At 38.1% G+C, this 16278-nt stretch overlaps 1 protein-coding gene across 3 annotated transcripts; it reads left to right on the top strand.

Moving 5' to 3' along the window:
* The first annotated feature begins 160 nt into the window (after window positions 1-160).
* On the top strand, window positions 161-16193 carry LOC131939293 (guanine nucleotide exchange protein smcr8a). 3 transcript variants are annotated; one of them, XM_059297510.1, is made up of 26 exons: window positions 161-199; window positions 1308-1521; window positions 2167-2255; window positions 2357-2423; window positions 3010-3092; window positions 3620-3665; window positions 4306-4390; window positions 5195-5367; window positions 5726-5867; window positions 6394-6455; window positions 6749-6865; window positions 7178-7235; window positions 7391-7457; window positions 8063-8138; window positions 8805-8890; window positions 9409-10817; window positions 11536-11575; window positions 11710-11774; window positions 11941-12103; window positions 12203-12332; window positions 12457-12513; window positions 12751-12827; window positions 12946-13023; window positions 13883-13982; window positions 14182-14245; window positions 14579-16193. In XM_059297510.1, exons 2-26 carry the CDS (start codon window positions 1315-1317, stop codon window positions 14635-14637), a joined length of 3600 nt encoding a protein of 1199 aa, XP_059153493.1. In that variant the 5' UTR covers window positions 161-199; window positions 1308-1314; the 3' UTR covers window positions 14638-16193. The 3 variants fall into 3 exon arrangements, with proteins under 3 accessions (XP_059153493.1, XP_059153492.1, XP_059153491.1); XM_059297509.1 differs by having other exon boundaries at window positions 166-199; window positions 1305-1521; XM_059297508.1 differs by lacking the exon at window positions 161-199 and adding an exon at window positions 211-337 and having other exon boundaries at window positions 1305-1521.
* Window positions 16194-16278: the final 85 nt, after the last annotated feature.

Below are 16278 nucleotides of genomic sequence, written 5' to 3'. Positions count from 1 at the left end.
GTTCTAAACTGTAATTAATACATTTCTACAGCTCGTTATTTGGCTAACAAAGCCTATTTTTTTCTTTTCTTCGCTGGTATGTAAATATAATTTGGAATTTAGATTTTAGGCCTCGAGTTTGGCTGAACTTTACCCTTTACACTCTCTTTAAAAGAAGTTACAAACCTTCTTGATAGTCTAAGTCTAGCAGATCTGTAGGGTAGGCCTAGATCTCAAAATAAAATAACACTAATATAACTAATATAACAGATCTATGAATAAAATAAATAGGGTCTATAAATCAGCAACTATTAGGCCTACTGCGTTCACTACTTATTTAATGTAGAGCTAGATCTAAGTAATTGCAATAATTTTTCATTTTTACATTTCCATAGTAGGCCGCTATGCCTAGGCCGTGTTAGTACGGTGTTAGACTAGCACTCGACTCTATAGAGTCTAGAATAGAGTTGACTTGAGTCTATGGACCATGTTGTTGGCCTGTGTTACTGAGTGTTGGGGTTGACTGAAACAGTCTCACTCATGAAACAGTGAATTCACTGTTGTTAAAATTTAATGTGGTCCTTTAATGTTTACAATAGTTTACAATACATTAAAGAGTTTAGAGTTTAATTTACTTTTAAAATTTTTTTGTTACTTACCACCACTGTGTGTGAGTGTTTACTACTACTACTATCTAGATCTAGGACACTAAAAAAAGGATACAGATGTCTGATAATATAATAGTTAATTAAATAATTATAAATAGGCCTATAGACTCTTCTAAAAATTGGTGTTAGGTTGTTAGTAGTATTGTAATCTCGACTAGTTCTATGGTTAGAAATTGGGTTCAGGCGTATGGTAGGGCTTTGGTTGGTGTTAGGGATAGGGTTAGCAATGACATTAGTTGATGATTAGCAAGCCATGTGTGTATTTTAGTTAACTACTGGGGCGGAGTGGTCTAGCGGTAGAGAGCTGGACTGCTAACCCGTAAGTCTCGAGTTCGAATCCGGGTTTAAGTCAGTAGATCGTCCCTGAGTCCACCCAACTCTGATAGGTACCTAACTCACGTTAGGGAAAGTAAAGGCGGCTGGGCATAGTGCTGACCACACTATCTCTTCATATACCGAGGTCACAGAAACAAGTGAACTCTACTTCACTTGCCCCATAGACCGTCAGGTTTGAAAGGGAAACTTACTTACTTACTAGTAACGCCCCTTTTTTAAGATTCTTTTATCTGACACTGGTATAAAAATTCCCCCAAAAATAAAAATAATTAAAGTTTGGCCTAAATTATTATCTTGTTAAATTTTAATGAAATTCAACAGCAGCTGTGCAATGTTTGGGGAATATGCTCAGATTGCCACATACTTACAGCAGACCAGAGATGGAACAACCTACAATGACAATTTTCAAGACCCACTACCCTCTTATCTTCACCCTCCCTTCCAGCCTCCTCAACCCTGGGCTTGTGGAAAGGATAAAGCATTTGAAGATTTCATCTTGGTAGCAGAGTTTTCAGAACTGGAGGGCCCTAAACCAGTGGTAAGGGTTAGGTTGCCCATCTAAATAAATAGGCTTACAGTATCTCTATATATAATTCTCTTCTGGGAGATGCTAGAAAACAAGCTGGAAGCGCGCTCCCTACCACCCCCACCCCTACATGGTCTGGTGAGCTGTGGTTCACGCCAAATGTTTACAAGCAGAGCCGGGTTTAGTGACGACTATTAGGGGCAGATAATTTAGTTTGAAACGATTTTAAACTTATGGGAGGTAACTAAGAGGAGGCCGCTTTCACGAGGGGGTGGTGTAAGGTAGGGGTTGGGGGAAAGGAGGGTGGGGGTAGTAAGGTCCTCAATGACCTACTAATAGTGTTTTAAAGCAAATATTTTCAGTGGCAGCATTGGTACTGTCAAATTCACAAATTATGAATTACTGAAAAGTAGAAAATAAATCAACTAAATAGTGGCGTATGATATGCCGCGGGTCGGCTCGTATGACTTATCCAAGCTCATTGTCAATCAGTAGTCTAGTTAATTAAAAAGCCAGTGGTCTCATCATGGTAAAACACTTGAGACATTCAATTACATCTGCTTGTGTTACTTAATACCACTGTCCCTTGTTATTGAGAACCACTGGATTTGTTATTTAAAGTTTTGCTCTTTGTTGACTTCTGATAGATATTTTCAGATGACGATCCCTAAAGATGGTGGCTCAAATTTTGATCAGAATTCTTTTTCTGTTCGGATCCTAGCTGTAGACCATCAGACCTCATCAACGTAAGGCTAGGTTTTTTTCTATCCGTTTGTATAAAATTGACATACCATTTTTTTCTTTTGTATAAAAAATATTTAAAACCTTTGCCTTTCATTGTTTTTAGTGGCTTCACAATCACTGAAGATGCGCAGGTAGTTTTGTCTGATGTTGACACAGGAGTTTTTGCCTTTGTGAGTCAAAACTCTTTAAATCATTTTTTTAAATTTACAATTTTCATTGCATTCATTTCTTTTAAACAAATAACTGAATACACAACTTTAAATAAAATGGATTTACAGGTAAAAATTTATCCTTATTGGATTACAAAATTAATTGCCAGATTTACATTAAATGTTAAGGTATCCTTCATGTGAAAAACTGTTCAGATCAGATATTGAAATTTTTTTTAGATAGGCTATAACATATGCCACTTTATCCGTACATCTCTAGTTAACTTTACCCATACGTCCCTAGTTAATTTCTGTTTCTATATTAGAGGAAGATGTCACACTCCCACTGAAGATGGGGGTTCAAATTGCAATGTGGAGTTTATTGCACATTATTAAAAGACACAACTTAAAAATAAGCATGCTAATTTTTATAATTGCATTGCATTGGGTTTGAGGTGATACAACATGATATTTTGAGGTGTGTGGGGGGGGGGATGGAGACTGGCTTTTTATGACATAATAGATGGGACAGGGGGATTACAAGTCATCTTAATAATCCTGATATCATTTTGGTACATGATTTGATATTTAATGTGTCTACTTGCAGGTTCATCATTTAGTTTTGTTTGACAACACAGCCAGAGGTTTTGTCAGACCATATTGTATTGCTTACGTCACCATGGAGTCCAAGTAAATAGCTTTTTCTAATATCCCAAGTTTTCTATTTCTCTAGTTTATTTGTAGCACAGCCCTGACCTACTTTGATTCCCTTTATTCCCTCAGCCCAGACATAATTTTACTGTCTGTTTACTTTCTATTATTTTATGTCTAATTCATGATCAGACCATCTAAATCTACTTAGACCTATGATTTAGTTTAAAATGTGACAACCCATCAGTTGAAATGATAAGGCCACAACAACAAAAAAATAAAAAAAAATTTTTTTTAAATTTAAAAAGTGATAGTAGGGTTGACCATTATTCTTTCAAATAAGCACTCTGCCCTGTACTGCAGTAAAAGGCAAAGGCTCAGTTTTGTGTTTGTAAACATTACAATTCATGCAACTGGGCCTGAGGAAACATGAAAAATTGAATAAAATGTGGCTGGGTATGAAGAAAGGGAAAAGTATGCACCCAGGGTTCTAAGAAGGAAAAAAACCTAAACATAAAATAAAGACATAAATTGTCATTAGAGTTTTTTATGTTTTTTCTTTCTAGAAAGTTGATGCATTTTTATGAAGAAATTTCCCTTCAGTTGAAAAAGGTGAGACTATTTTAAACTAAAGAACTTTCACCCATTTCATTTAATACTTTGTATCATTGAATTAGATGTCAGTTTTTGTGTATCATTGTGTGTTTTCCACAGCAAGCAAGTGTGCTGTTTAAATTTGTGGCTTGGTATGTATAACAGTGAAACATTGTTGGATCGTATCTTGGGAGTGTGTGGGTGAGATTGCATCAGAGAGACAGTAGTTGTGCGCATGCATGAGAGGAAGAAGAGAAGAAGGCAAGAACATGGCGTAGCTTGGCTGAACACGCCGTCTATGTGAAGACAAAATAAATATATATAAAACGTAAAAGAAGGCTTGTCTTGTGATTTCGTATGTGATAGATAAAGGTAGGAGAAAGGCCTGTGGCAAGTTTATATCGTGAACCCAGTCACACAAAAAGGTTGTGACAGTATGTTTTAGTGAATGGTTGCATCATCATCATTTGTGTGTTGGTTATGTGTGTGTGTTATAGATGATGATCATTTGTATGTTGATGTCTCTAATTATACCATCACATGTGTGTTGACTATGTGTGTGTATTATCAACATTCAATCAGTTGTATGTTGATGCCTGTGACTGTATCATCACAAATTAGTGGACACCAGAGTTTTAATATCTAACTGTTATTCTAGGTGGCCAGGTTTTTAAAGTATGGAAACAAACTGCTTTTTATTGGAGATTTGGAAAGACATTTAAAAGACCTTGAATACACAAAAGGTGAATAAAGTTTGAGAAAGTGGAGGTGTTGTCCTATAAAGTTTGAGAAAGTGGAGTTGTTGTACGATAAAGTTTGAGAATGTGGAGGTGTTGTCTTATAAAGTTTGAGAAAGTGTAGATGTTGTCCTGTGTTGTCTATCAATGTACCATGTTCTGAAGTGAAATAAATGTTGTCCCTCAGGTTTCCTGTTGAACCAAGTGTCCAAGATGTTGTCCTGTGTTGTCTATCAATGTACCATGTTCTGAAGTGAAATAAATGTTGTCCCTCAGGTTTCCTGTTGAACCAAGTGTCCAAGATGTTGTCCTGTGTTGTCTATCATTGTACCATGTTCTGAAGTGAAATAAATGTTGTCCCTCAGGTTTCCTGTTGAACCAAGTGTCCAAGATGTTGTCCTGTGTTGTCTATCAATGTACCATGTTCTGAAGTGAAATAAATGTTGTCCCTCAGGTTTCCTGTTGAACCAAGTGTCCAAGATGTTGTCCTGTGTTGTCTATCAATGTACCATGTTCTGAAGTGAAATAAATGTTGTCCCTCAGGTTTCCTGTTGAACCAAGTGTCCAAGATGTTGTCCTGTGTTGTCTATCATTGTACCATGTTCTGAAGTGAAATAAATGTTGTCCCTCAGGTTTCCTGTTGAACCAAGTGTCCAAGATGTTGTCCTGTGTTGTCTATCAATGTACCATGTTCTGAAGTGAAATAAATGTTGTCCCTCAGGTTTCCTGTTGAACCAAGTGTCCAAGATGTTGTCCTGTGTTGTCTATCATTGTACCATGTTCTGAAGTGAAATAAATGTTGTCCCTCAGGTTTCCTGTTGAACCAAGTGTCCAAGATGAGGCTTAAGGATGTTGATACTGTGGACGGTCAGGCCCAGGACACCCGCAAGAATGCAGAGAATGAGCTGTACAGGGGGCTGCAGACCATACGTCAGTCCAGCTCGGAGATCAAAGAAATCCTCTCCACACTCAAGCCACTACTGGTGTGTATGGTCAACTTAATCCCCACCCCTCCCCAGCTAATCTTCTCCACACTCAAGCCACTACTGGTGTATGGTCAACTTAATCCCCACCCCTCCCCAGCTAATCCTCTCCACACTCAAGCTACTACTGGTGTGTGTGGTCAACTTTATCTCCACCACCTATCCTTGGCTGTATAAGTTTATTAATTTATTGCTATTTTTAAAATATTTGTTCTGTTTGTTTTAGATTCACAAATTTAAACAACTCAGGTATTAAACAAGAGGGTATAAATATTTTAAATGTAGATTATCTTTAAAGTATGTTTGTTGGAGTGAGAAAGGTTAAACAAAATGTAAAAGAAAAGCTTTGGTCCCCTAGAGTGACAGGCGGCTAGAGAACAGGTTCAGACTGCTGGAAGAGAGAGCTTACCAAAAGCCAACTTCATCCAGTCAGGACAAGCTGAGTCTGCAGGAAAATTGGTTCAACGACCTCTCTTCACTGGAGGAACTTGACTTAAGATGTGGGTATAGCATGTTAGCTGGGTAATGGTAGCTGTGTGTACAGCTCACAGCTGGTTAATGGTAGCTGTGTGTACAGCTCACAGCTGGTTGATGGTAGCTCACAGCTGGTTAATGGTAGCTGTGTGTACAGCTCACAGCTGGTTAATGGTAGCTGTGTGTACAGCTCACAGCTGGTTAATGGTAGCTGTGTGTACAGCTCACAGCTGGTTAATGGTAGCTGTGTGTACAGCTCACAGCTGGTTAATGGTAGCTGTGGATATAGCTGGTTTATTGTAACTGTGGATGTAGCACATAAAATGTGCAGATATAGCGCACATTTGGTTAGTGACCTGTGTGGATATAGCTTTCAATGTGAGGATAACGCACAAATTCTGACCATATGGTTATTCATATTTAAATGGCTTTAAATTTTCTTAAACTGTCTTATATTTATTTAAAGAAGTGTGTAAAAATATTGCCTATTATTACAAATGAAGCATGAGCAATAAAAAACTGCTAAAAATAGCCTGTCTTCCCCCTCTCCAGGTGGTTCACTAAATGAGCCCAGGATGTCTCCACTTACACTCTTCAAGCCTAGAGAATACAAGGTCAGGTCGCCAGATTTTTTACTTATGTTCTGACACTTTTTAAATTTAAGCCAAAAAAAAAAAATTAGGTTGGCAGAATTTTACTTCTGTACTGAGACACTATAAACCAAATTTTATTAGATCCACATTTATTTTCATCATCATCTCTCAACCTCTATTGGTGCATAAGGCATCAAGTAGTGCTCTGTTTAGATTGCTATTGATGGCTGCCAATTCACTTTTACTCTCTGCCACATGCTAAAGCCTGATCACACTTGCCAACCAAAGAGTTAACCTCATGTAAACCTTTTCAGCCAGTGCTTGTTGAAACGAAGAAGGCCAAGAGATTCAATGCTCCACTGAGAGGCCTACATGAGCTCTGTTCTTGGGGAGCTAAAGAAGGGCTCAGGAAGCTGCGTCACATCCACGAGGTAAACACAGACCTACTTTACTTTTAGGTCACTTTAACTCTCTTCTGACCTTACTGCTGCGCCATTTGACTTAAGGTGATTTAGCTCCTCAGTCATGAGGCCATAGGTTATCATATAAAAGTTTCATCTTCAGTTTACTTGAGATATTCAACAATGGATGTAAATGTGTTTTCATTATATGAAAGTTACTTTGACAAAAAGGAAGTTTCTCTCGATTTCACAAATAAGTGTCAATAATAGATGTTACTTGTCTGTGGAATTTTTTGATAGTCATAGTTTTACTAAACATTAAAATGTTTTTTCTCTCAACAGTATTTCAAACGAGACTTGCTTATTCTTGAAATAGAAAAAAACGAGTCACGCCTGTTCCGTAAATACATTTTATTTCAATATTTCTCAATATATTTGTAAACTCTAGTTGTTTTTCCTAAAACTATTTTTGTCCACATTCTCAATTGTCTAAGACATTTCTCTATTAAAACTTTAAGAAGGAAATAACCAAGTTGTTGACCTGTGTATCTACAGGGCCGTGTTGTGGTAAGATCTCCCATGGCCAGTGTATCACAGGCAACTTCTTTACTGGCATCCATGTGTAAGTCAGCCCTTTTTATTACCAGGTTTAACCTTTTCTTACAGTAGGTCTGGTCTGTTGGTGGTCTAAGGTGGTAGGGTAAGTGTGTTCAGGCCTGAAGGGCAGATAAAGTAGTAGTTAATCTGTTTCTGTGATCTCAACATATCAAGAAAGTGGGGAAGATAGCAAAGTTTCCCCCCAAACTTATCTGTGTTCGAAATCTCGGGCAGATGAGGCTCATTAGCTGGGGACAGCCACTCTTCTAGGAGAGATAGCTCCAAAGTCAAACAACTGCTGCCTTGTAGTTTGTTCTTGGCTGGACAAAGGCTATGGAAGCAAATCCAAAAAGAAAAGCAAAGCTGAAATCGGAGTCAATGGCCTCAATGGCGCATAACCAGTTGACACTTATACTTAACTGTGTTAGAGGCATGGTCGAGTTGGCAAAAGCTCATGGTTATTAAATTTAAAAAAGTCTCGAGTTCAAACCCCCTGGCATATAAGGCTGGATCCCTTCCTACACTAAAAATTAAGAACTAAAAAGAAGAAGAGAAAAGCTTTAAAAAATAATGAGTTGAAATCTTGATATCTTTATTGAGGTGTACTTGAATTCTTTGTTTTGTTTCCAGGAGACAGTCCCAGACATCTGCTGATGAGGACAATGGAAGTCTGTTTTACAACTATCAGTGGGGGACGGTTGGATCGGTAATTTGTATACCTCACTTGTCATAGTGGTCCTTACATACTTACATTAATGGTCATAACCCGCTTACCATGGTGGTCATTACTAGCTTACCATAGCGGTCCTTACATGCTTACCATAGTAGTCATTACTTGCTTGTCATTGTGGTCATTACCCGCTTACCATGGTGGTAATTAACCGCTTACCATGGTGGTCATTACTTGCCTACCATAGTGGTTCTTACATGCTTATAGTGGTCATTACCCACTTACCATGGTGGTCATTACCTGCTTGTCATTGTGGTCATTTGTTATAGTGGTCAGTATTTGAAATGACAATGATCTCTTATTTCTAAGTTATTAAGTATAAAAATGGCCTCATGTTAAGCTCAGATAATGTTAAGTCAACTGCATGTCATGTACAGATGACTGGAGATAGGTGTTAGAACCCTTCCAACTTTTCTCTCTCACTGGTACAACACTTAGTTCATTTGTGTTGTCATGTTTGGCATTGACATTAGCTGACTGTCATGCCACCTGACTTTGTCTTGTAATTAACTGTAGTCCAGTTAAAGGTGTGGGCCCCCTCCTATTTGGTGTCACCAGTTAAAGATGTGTCACCACCTTATATTAAGTATCACCAGTTAAAAATGTGTCACCACCTACCTTATAAAATTGTTCTGTTGCCAGCTGGAGTCTATTGATAGCTTCAAGTCTGTGGACAGCTCTCTGTACGGCTTCAACACCTCACCCTCCTCCATGAACACTTATGAAAGGTAACATTTGTCACGTTTGTATGTCTTAAAATATTACTCTCACGATAACAACTGATGTACTACATAATGATATCATCTCAAAGTTTTGCCATAAATGTCTTTTTCCGTAAATGTCTTTTAACTCTACAGTTTTTCCTTAACTCATTTAATTGTGATTTTTATTCCTGCACTTGTCTAGATTTTTTTCCCTTAATTAAAAAATGTGTGTCTAATCTTATGTTAAATGTTTTTTCCAAGTTTTTAAAAACATATATATAGCCTATATATTTAATTGAATACACTGCAAAATAACATGAATTTGAAGTAATTAAACTTTATGAGGCTTATTATGCCTCAGCTAGGTGGCTTTGTATCTGTCTCCAGTTAATCTTGATTTGATTCATTCATTCCATCATTGAACATATTCTCCTGGTATATTATTGCTTCTATGTTACTGTAAACACCACAATCTACTCATGTTTCTCTGTGTGAGTACAATCTAACCCTGACTGTCTCATCTATCTGTCAACCCAACCCAGCGCCCGTGGCTTCCACTCCGCGGCCTCCTCCCCCCCAGACATCAACCTGCTGATGGAGAATGAGTACTACGAAGACATTGAAGCTGCAGAAGACCAGATGAGTGTGGCAGAGATGTCAGTCAACTTTGACCTCTTGGAAAGGGAGGACACCACCTTAGAAGACAGCACAGAGAGACTGGAGAGCTCAGAGTTATCCCACCATGCCCCCAGTTTAAACCCAGGCACAGGTAGTGTGGGGGAGAATTTTTCTCAAGGTCTGGTTAAAGAAGGGGAGGGGAGGATTCCTGGCCACTCTTCAGAAACTGAAGTTCAGTTTAGATCAGAAGTTGCACAGCTCCAGAGCAACCTGTCTATCCTGAGCTTTGGATCTATATCAGATTTGGATTTCCCAGACTCCACTATAGCAACTAATGGTGCTGGTCTAAATAAATCTTTACCATCTGGTTGTCATGTAGAAAATGGTTTGAACAAACAGTTGTCAGAAAATTTTCACTTGGCCCAGAACTTGAACTCTTATAAAAACCATGGCCTGCCTGCTGACCACATTGACACAGCTGGTTCTAACTATGCCAGGGACTCCCAGAATATTCCAGAACAGGATGCCGGAGTGGTGGAGAAGAACAACAATGTTGGCAGTAAAGACAATACAGCCGTGTTAACTGGCAACTCAAGTCCTACCAACTTGACGCGACATGAAACACAGGACAATGAGCCTGGCCATCCACGGCCCCTAACTCTGGCTGGCATCAAGTCTAATAACTCTGTCAGCACAGACCAGAGTTGTCCTGACCAAAATGGGGCTGTGACCTCTCAGAATAAAATTGTTGTCAGCTCTGATAATTCCCCGTGCCAGCACTTCATTGTCAGCGCTGACATCTCTCACGACATTTCTGACATTGAAGCTGTCATGCGGGAGAAAGATGGGCTTACGACAGAAGACAACACTCCAAAACGAGACAGCACTAGCAAGCTGACCTCCATGCTAGAACAAGCTGGCTGTGTTGCCACGGTAACAAGTACACCAGCCCCTTCACGGCAAATCTCAGCCAACGAGGTCAGCTCTTCAGAACCTGAAACACCAAAAGAAAGTTTCCACACAGCATCAGAGAGCCACTGTAGCTCTTCTTCTTCTAAGTTATCTAGCGTGTCCCAGACCAACCCAGCAGCCTACGCCCACCAGGTCACAGGGGTCAGCAACCCGCGGGTCAGACAGAAGATGCTGGCAGTGGAGGAGGACATGGCCAACTCTGTCCAGTCGTGTGCTGAGTCTGAGACATCCTCAGCCTTCACTGAGATCTCCATGAGGGACATGTTCCCCCACCTGGTGGACCAGGCCAGCGGCTCCAACAGACTCAGTCAGGTCAGGCAGGACTCTTTTGATGGCACCGCAGGCGGAGACTACATCGATGGTGAGTACATGGGTGGTGGGTACATAGGTGGTGAGTACATGGGTGGTGGGTACATAGGTGGTGAATACATAGGTGGTGAGTACATGGGTGGTGAGTACATGGATGGTGAGTACATAGGTGGTGAGTACATAGGTGGCGACTACATAGTTGGTGAGTACATAGGTGGCGACTACATAGGTGGTGAGTACATAGGTGGTGGGTACATGGGTGGTGAGTACATGGGTGGTGAGTGCACAGGTGATGAGTGCACTGGTGGTGAGTACACAGGTGGTGAGTACATGGGTGGTGAGTACACAGGTGGTGAGTACACAGGTGGTACCTATATGGGTGGTGAGTACATAGGTGGTGAGTGCACAGGTGATGAGTGCACTGGTGGTGAGTACACAGGTGGTGAGTACATGGGTGGTGAGTACATGGGTGGTGAGTACACAGGTGGTGAGTACACAGGTGGTACCTATATGGGTGGTGAGTACATAGGTGGTGAGTACACAGGTGGTGAGTACATAGGTGGTGAGTGCATAGGTGGTGAGTACACAGGTGGTGAGTACATAGTTAGATTCTAGTGTTTCATAACAAATCATCAGAAGTTTGTATTGCTAAAAGCTAGTTTTATCATTTCTTTATATGTATTATTAGAATTTAACATGAATTATAAAATGTATGTGAATCCATTTCCTATAAAAAAAATAGATTTGACTACTGCCCTATTTTTACACAGAGTACCTGGATATTCAAATGCCAGTCAATACAAGGACATGGTAGGTCTGTTGTGTGTGTATGTAGTAGCTCTAATTGATGCTGTAGTTTACCAGTCTGTGTGCTGGTGTCAGATACTATGTCAATCATAAAAACAAGTCAAGTGGGAAACTCTATATTTGTCCATGTCCTCCAGGAAACCAAGGTGTGGTCTGTACACTGTGGGGGACTGGATTAATAACTTGGTACCTGGCAGGCCAGGTGAGTTACCAGTTCGGATGTCCATTTTTATGTGGAAGTTAAGCTTCCAGTCAAATTTCAGTTTAAGTAACTAGGTGCCCTACAAACAAGATTAACTTGGATGTTTTATTCTTTGGCCACCTATGTGGTAGTTGCCTGCTTGAAGTTTGGCCCCCTATGTCCCCAGGTAACTGCCTGCTTGAGGTGTTCTACAACTACCAGCACATTCATCATGTCATCTTCAGCCTCCTGAGTGGACGTCCAGTCCTGGTTGCTGGAAGCTCCAAGTTTGAGTTAGAGGTGACCAAACTAGTCAATGCCCTGTCTGTATTTGTCCCGGCAACAAAAAGGTAGACATTGCTTTTTGTAACACGCTGTTATCATGTGAAGATTGTGAGATAATTTCAGCATGAACAGATATTAAATGCTGTGTAATTTTGTTCCAACAGAAAGCGCCAAACAGTGCTGGAATGGACAACAAAGCCACTTAAAATTGTAGATATAACAAAACTCAAACTGGTGGGGGTTTGTAGGCCAGAGAGGAGAACTTTAGACTCGTACATTCCTGGTGCCATCAAGGTAAGAGACTCGTACATTCCTGGTGCCATCAAGGTAAGAGACTTGTATATACCTGGTGCCATTTTAGTACTTATGTAACATAAGTCGGACATAAACTTGACCATAATAAACACCTGACTTCCAGAAAAGCTGCACTGTGCTGGATGTAGAGAGAAGGTTAATCACTGCAGTTCCATATCAGGTTAGTAGTTTTTTGTTACTTGCAAATTGTACTATTGATTAAGGGGGAACCAGTACTAAAATCTGTTCATAATATCAATTTTTTAAAATACATTTTATAAAGTGGCCAGATACAACCATGCAATGTGGAGACAAAATCCATTTTAAAATAATATTCGGTTGGACCTTCTATTTATACAACTCGTATATCATTTTTTTACTACTAATTTAATTTATACAACTCTATTTTTTTTAACAGGGTCATTGGATCAATTTTTTAATGGCGAAGAAAAAAGTTTTTAAAAATGATATCCAGCTATTGTCTTTCATTGAATGGTCAGTACTCTCCATCTGAAATGTCATAGTTAGCCAACAATAAGTTAAATCAATATTACTTGATAACTTGATGTCACATATTCTAGTTATTTTTCTGGTGACATTTTGTATTTTACAGGTGGATGATGTGCATCATGGCCAAAAGTTTTATTTTTTTCCACTCGTTTTGTTTGAGCTCATCTGGGAGCATTTTATAGTAAGTTTTGTAGTAGCCGTGTTATAGACTATTATTATTTGTATGTCTAATCATTTTCTTGCATGATTAAATAGATTGTTTTATAAATTGTCTTTTAATAGTAAATTTCTTGAATGAATAAATTTTGTCTAATAGTAATAGGCAGTTTCTTAATGAGAATATAATTATATACAGATAATCATATCCAAAATGCAATTTCCCTAAGGGATATACGCAAGAAAAAAATTACAGAAATTCTGATTTTTAGTCATAATGGGTTTCTTGCACTTTTTGGATTCTTTGTCCATTTCTTAGTACAGAAAAGAAGAGATTAAATGAGAAAAAAAATTCTAAAATTTAAAAAAACATTTTATGACCCTATATATGGGAAAAAAATCATATTTTTCCATTTCACGTTCGCTATGAAATGTTTGACATTTGCCATCATATTGTATTTGGCATTATTACAAAGCTGGATTTCACTTGTAATCATTAATAGTAATTTCTGTCAAATCAAGTTCCCAAAATTTGACTGGAAAGTGAAATTTTTTTTTAAAATATCTGATTCACCCTTTCATGTTTACAGTTCTAATGATCAATGTCACTTGTACTGTCCCAGTGTGTCCATTAAAATATCTGATTCACCCTTTCATGTTTACAGTTTTAAAGATCAATGTCACTTGTACTGTGTGTCCATTAAATTATCTGATTCAGCTTTTCATGTTTACAGTTCTAAAGATCAATGTCACTTGTACTGTCCCAGTGTGTCCATTAAAATATCTGATTCACCCTTTCATGTTTACAGTTCTAATGATCAATGTCACTTGTACTGTCCCAGTGTGTCCATTAAATTATCTGATTCAGCTTTTCATGTCCCCAGTTCCCACAGTCCGAAAGATCAACGTGACACGTACTGTTCCACTGTGTCCAACATAATGACCAGAATTGGGGTCAAAGACTGCGACAGTGAAATAGTTGAGGTGGGAGTTGTATGTCTTCTAACATAGATATGTTAGTGGTCTTTAACTAGAGGATGTATAACAAATCTTTAAAAAGTGCATTTATTCAGCATGTGTCAAGCTCCTACTTAAACAAAATATTGAGGATAGTCAACAATCTTTTAGTGATATTTATGACTTGAGTGAGACATTTATTCTGACCATGTGCATCTTCTCTCAGTACCTGACAGAAATGGTGAAGATCTCAAGGCTGGAGTCCCAAGTCTGGCAGGGAGTGGAACCAGGTTTGTTTTAGTCTAATCAAAAGTGAATATCAGCTTAAGCTCAGTCAATAATTCATGTTGTGCTTGTCTGTGATTGCTGCCCATGTCAGTGTTAAGTTTGTGTAATTTATGAAATTTTGTTACTTGTGGGTGTAAAGTTTGTGTAATTTATATATTTTTGTTACCTGTGGGTGTAAATTTAGTAATTTATATATTTGTTACCTGTGGGTGTAAATTTAGTAATTTATATATTTTTGTTACCTGTGGGTGTAAATTTAGTAATTTATACATTTGTTACCTGTGGGTGTAAAGTTTGTGCAATTTATATATTTTGGTGTTATGTTCCTATGCCAGGTAATATTGTGCAGCCCCTACACCTACAATACAAGCCATGCCAGATTTTCCGCTGCTGATGCCAGTTGTACATTGCTCAATGGTTCTCCAACAGTACTTGCTTAGTGTATATCACTGTTGTTGTTGTTGCTAAAATTAGTAGTACACATTTTTCCCATCTATCACAAACTGACAGTTCTAAATGTTAACTTCTACAGGAGTTAGATGTGTGATATTATTTTTGTATTAAATGTTAACTTCACCAGCATATTGTGTTAAGTTAAATGGTAACTTCAACCAGTTCATGGATGTGATATTATTGTGTAAAATGTAAACTTCAACAGGAGTTAGATATGTAAAAATATATTTTACGTTTTTGGAATTTTTTAAAATGTAACTTAACCTGTGATAAAAAAAATTATCTACTATGTCCTGTGATGTCTCTTGTACTGTCTAACTTACAAGAATTTCTTTGGTTGCTGACAGTTTTGTATTTTAAACTCACTTGAAAAAAAAAACATTTTTCCCTTAATATCTGCAAACTGCCCTAAGCTGCTGTCAAGTTGAACACATCAATCAAACTGACCAAGTGATGATCACAAATATTTCTCATTATTAACGTAGTCATCCCCATAAATACTTCACCGTGACCATGTTATTTCCACAAATATTGCACATCAGTCTAGGCATTCCCATAACTATTTCACATTGACCAAATCTTCACCACAGCTTTGTATTGACCAATTATAACATACCATGCAAACATTGCTCAAATTCATCCAATATTTATCTAAACCATGTCACTCTACAGATTGAGTCATGTCATTTATAAGACTGAATGCTTATTTGTTAGATTTGTCAATGTGTAGACAAGCTACTCTGTTGCTCATGGACAACATGTTGGGTTCTACCTGTTAAATAAGCTATGATAAGTGGTTTAGGTGGTCTCCCCTCACTAGTATACATGCCAATCTAGCAAATGGGCCAAGCCACACTGTGGCCAGGATTGATGTAAATATTGTTTTAAATCAAAGCTATTTGTACTGTTTCTGTAGAATTTACAAATATGGCTGTTGTAAGAAAGCTTGTTTTGTCTCATCTTTTTGCCTGGCTAAGCCTGCTGCTGACTGACATGTTTTATAACTAACACACAGCAAATCTAACACACCAACATTAATACTCAGATTGTTGATCTTTTTCACTACTACCAGCATGAAAAGGACTACAGGTTGTATATAAATAAGGCTCCAATACTATATCAACTTTTGTGAGATGTGTCCTAGATTTCAAATACATGTCACTTTAAATGTACATTTGATTTGCATGTCAAAATGTGAAATTTTTTCTATATGAAAAACAATCCTGCAACAGAGTGTAGAATTTTGTTTTCAATACCCTCTATGAGTGAGTATACTACTTTAAACACTGAATTTTGCAAAATTCTGATCTGGCATTCTAGCACAGACAATTTTAAAATGAGTACTTCTATTGTGGAAAAATTTTACTGAAAATGACAAGATTTAGCAGGATGACACATCCTGAAAGATGAAGTGTGAGGTGAATAAATTAGATTGGGACAGGCAAGAGATATTTGGTGTGAAAGACATCAGTTCTATTCCAATCCTTTACAATTTCTTACACATAGACTCATTAACTATCTACTATAAAAATTGATGGCCATGAGCAAATGCTTAATGAGCCACTAAATGAACAAGATTACA

Source organism: Physella acuta, unplaced genomic scaffold (genome assembly GCF_028476545.2).
Source record: "Physella acuta isolate Inbredline_101_S28 unplaced genomic scaffold, ASM2847654v3 ptg000273l, whole genome shotgun sequence".
Classification (NCBI taxonomy): domain Eukaryota; kingdom Metazoa; phylum Mollusca; class Gastropoda; family Physidae; genus Physella; species Physella acuta.
This window is presented reverse-complemented; position numbering and strand designations above follow the sequence as displayed.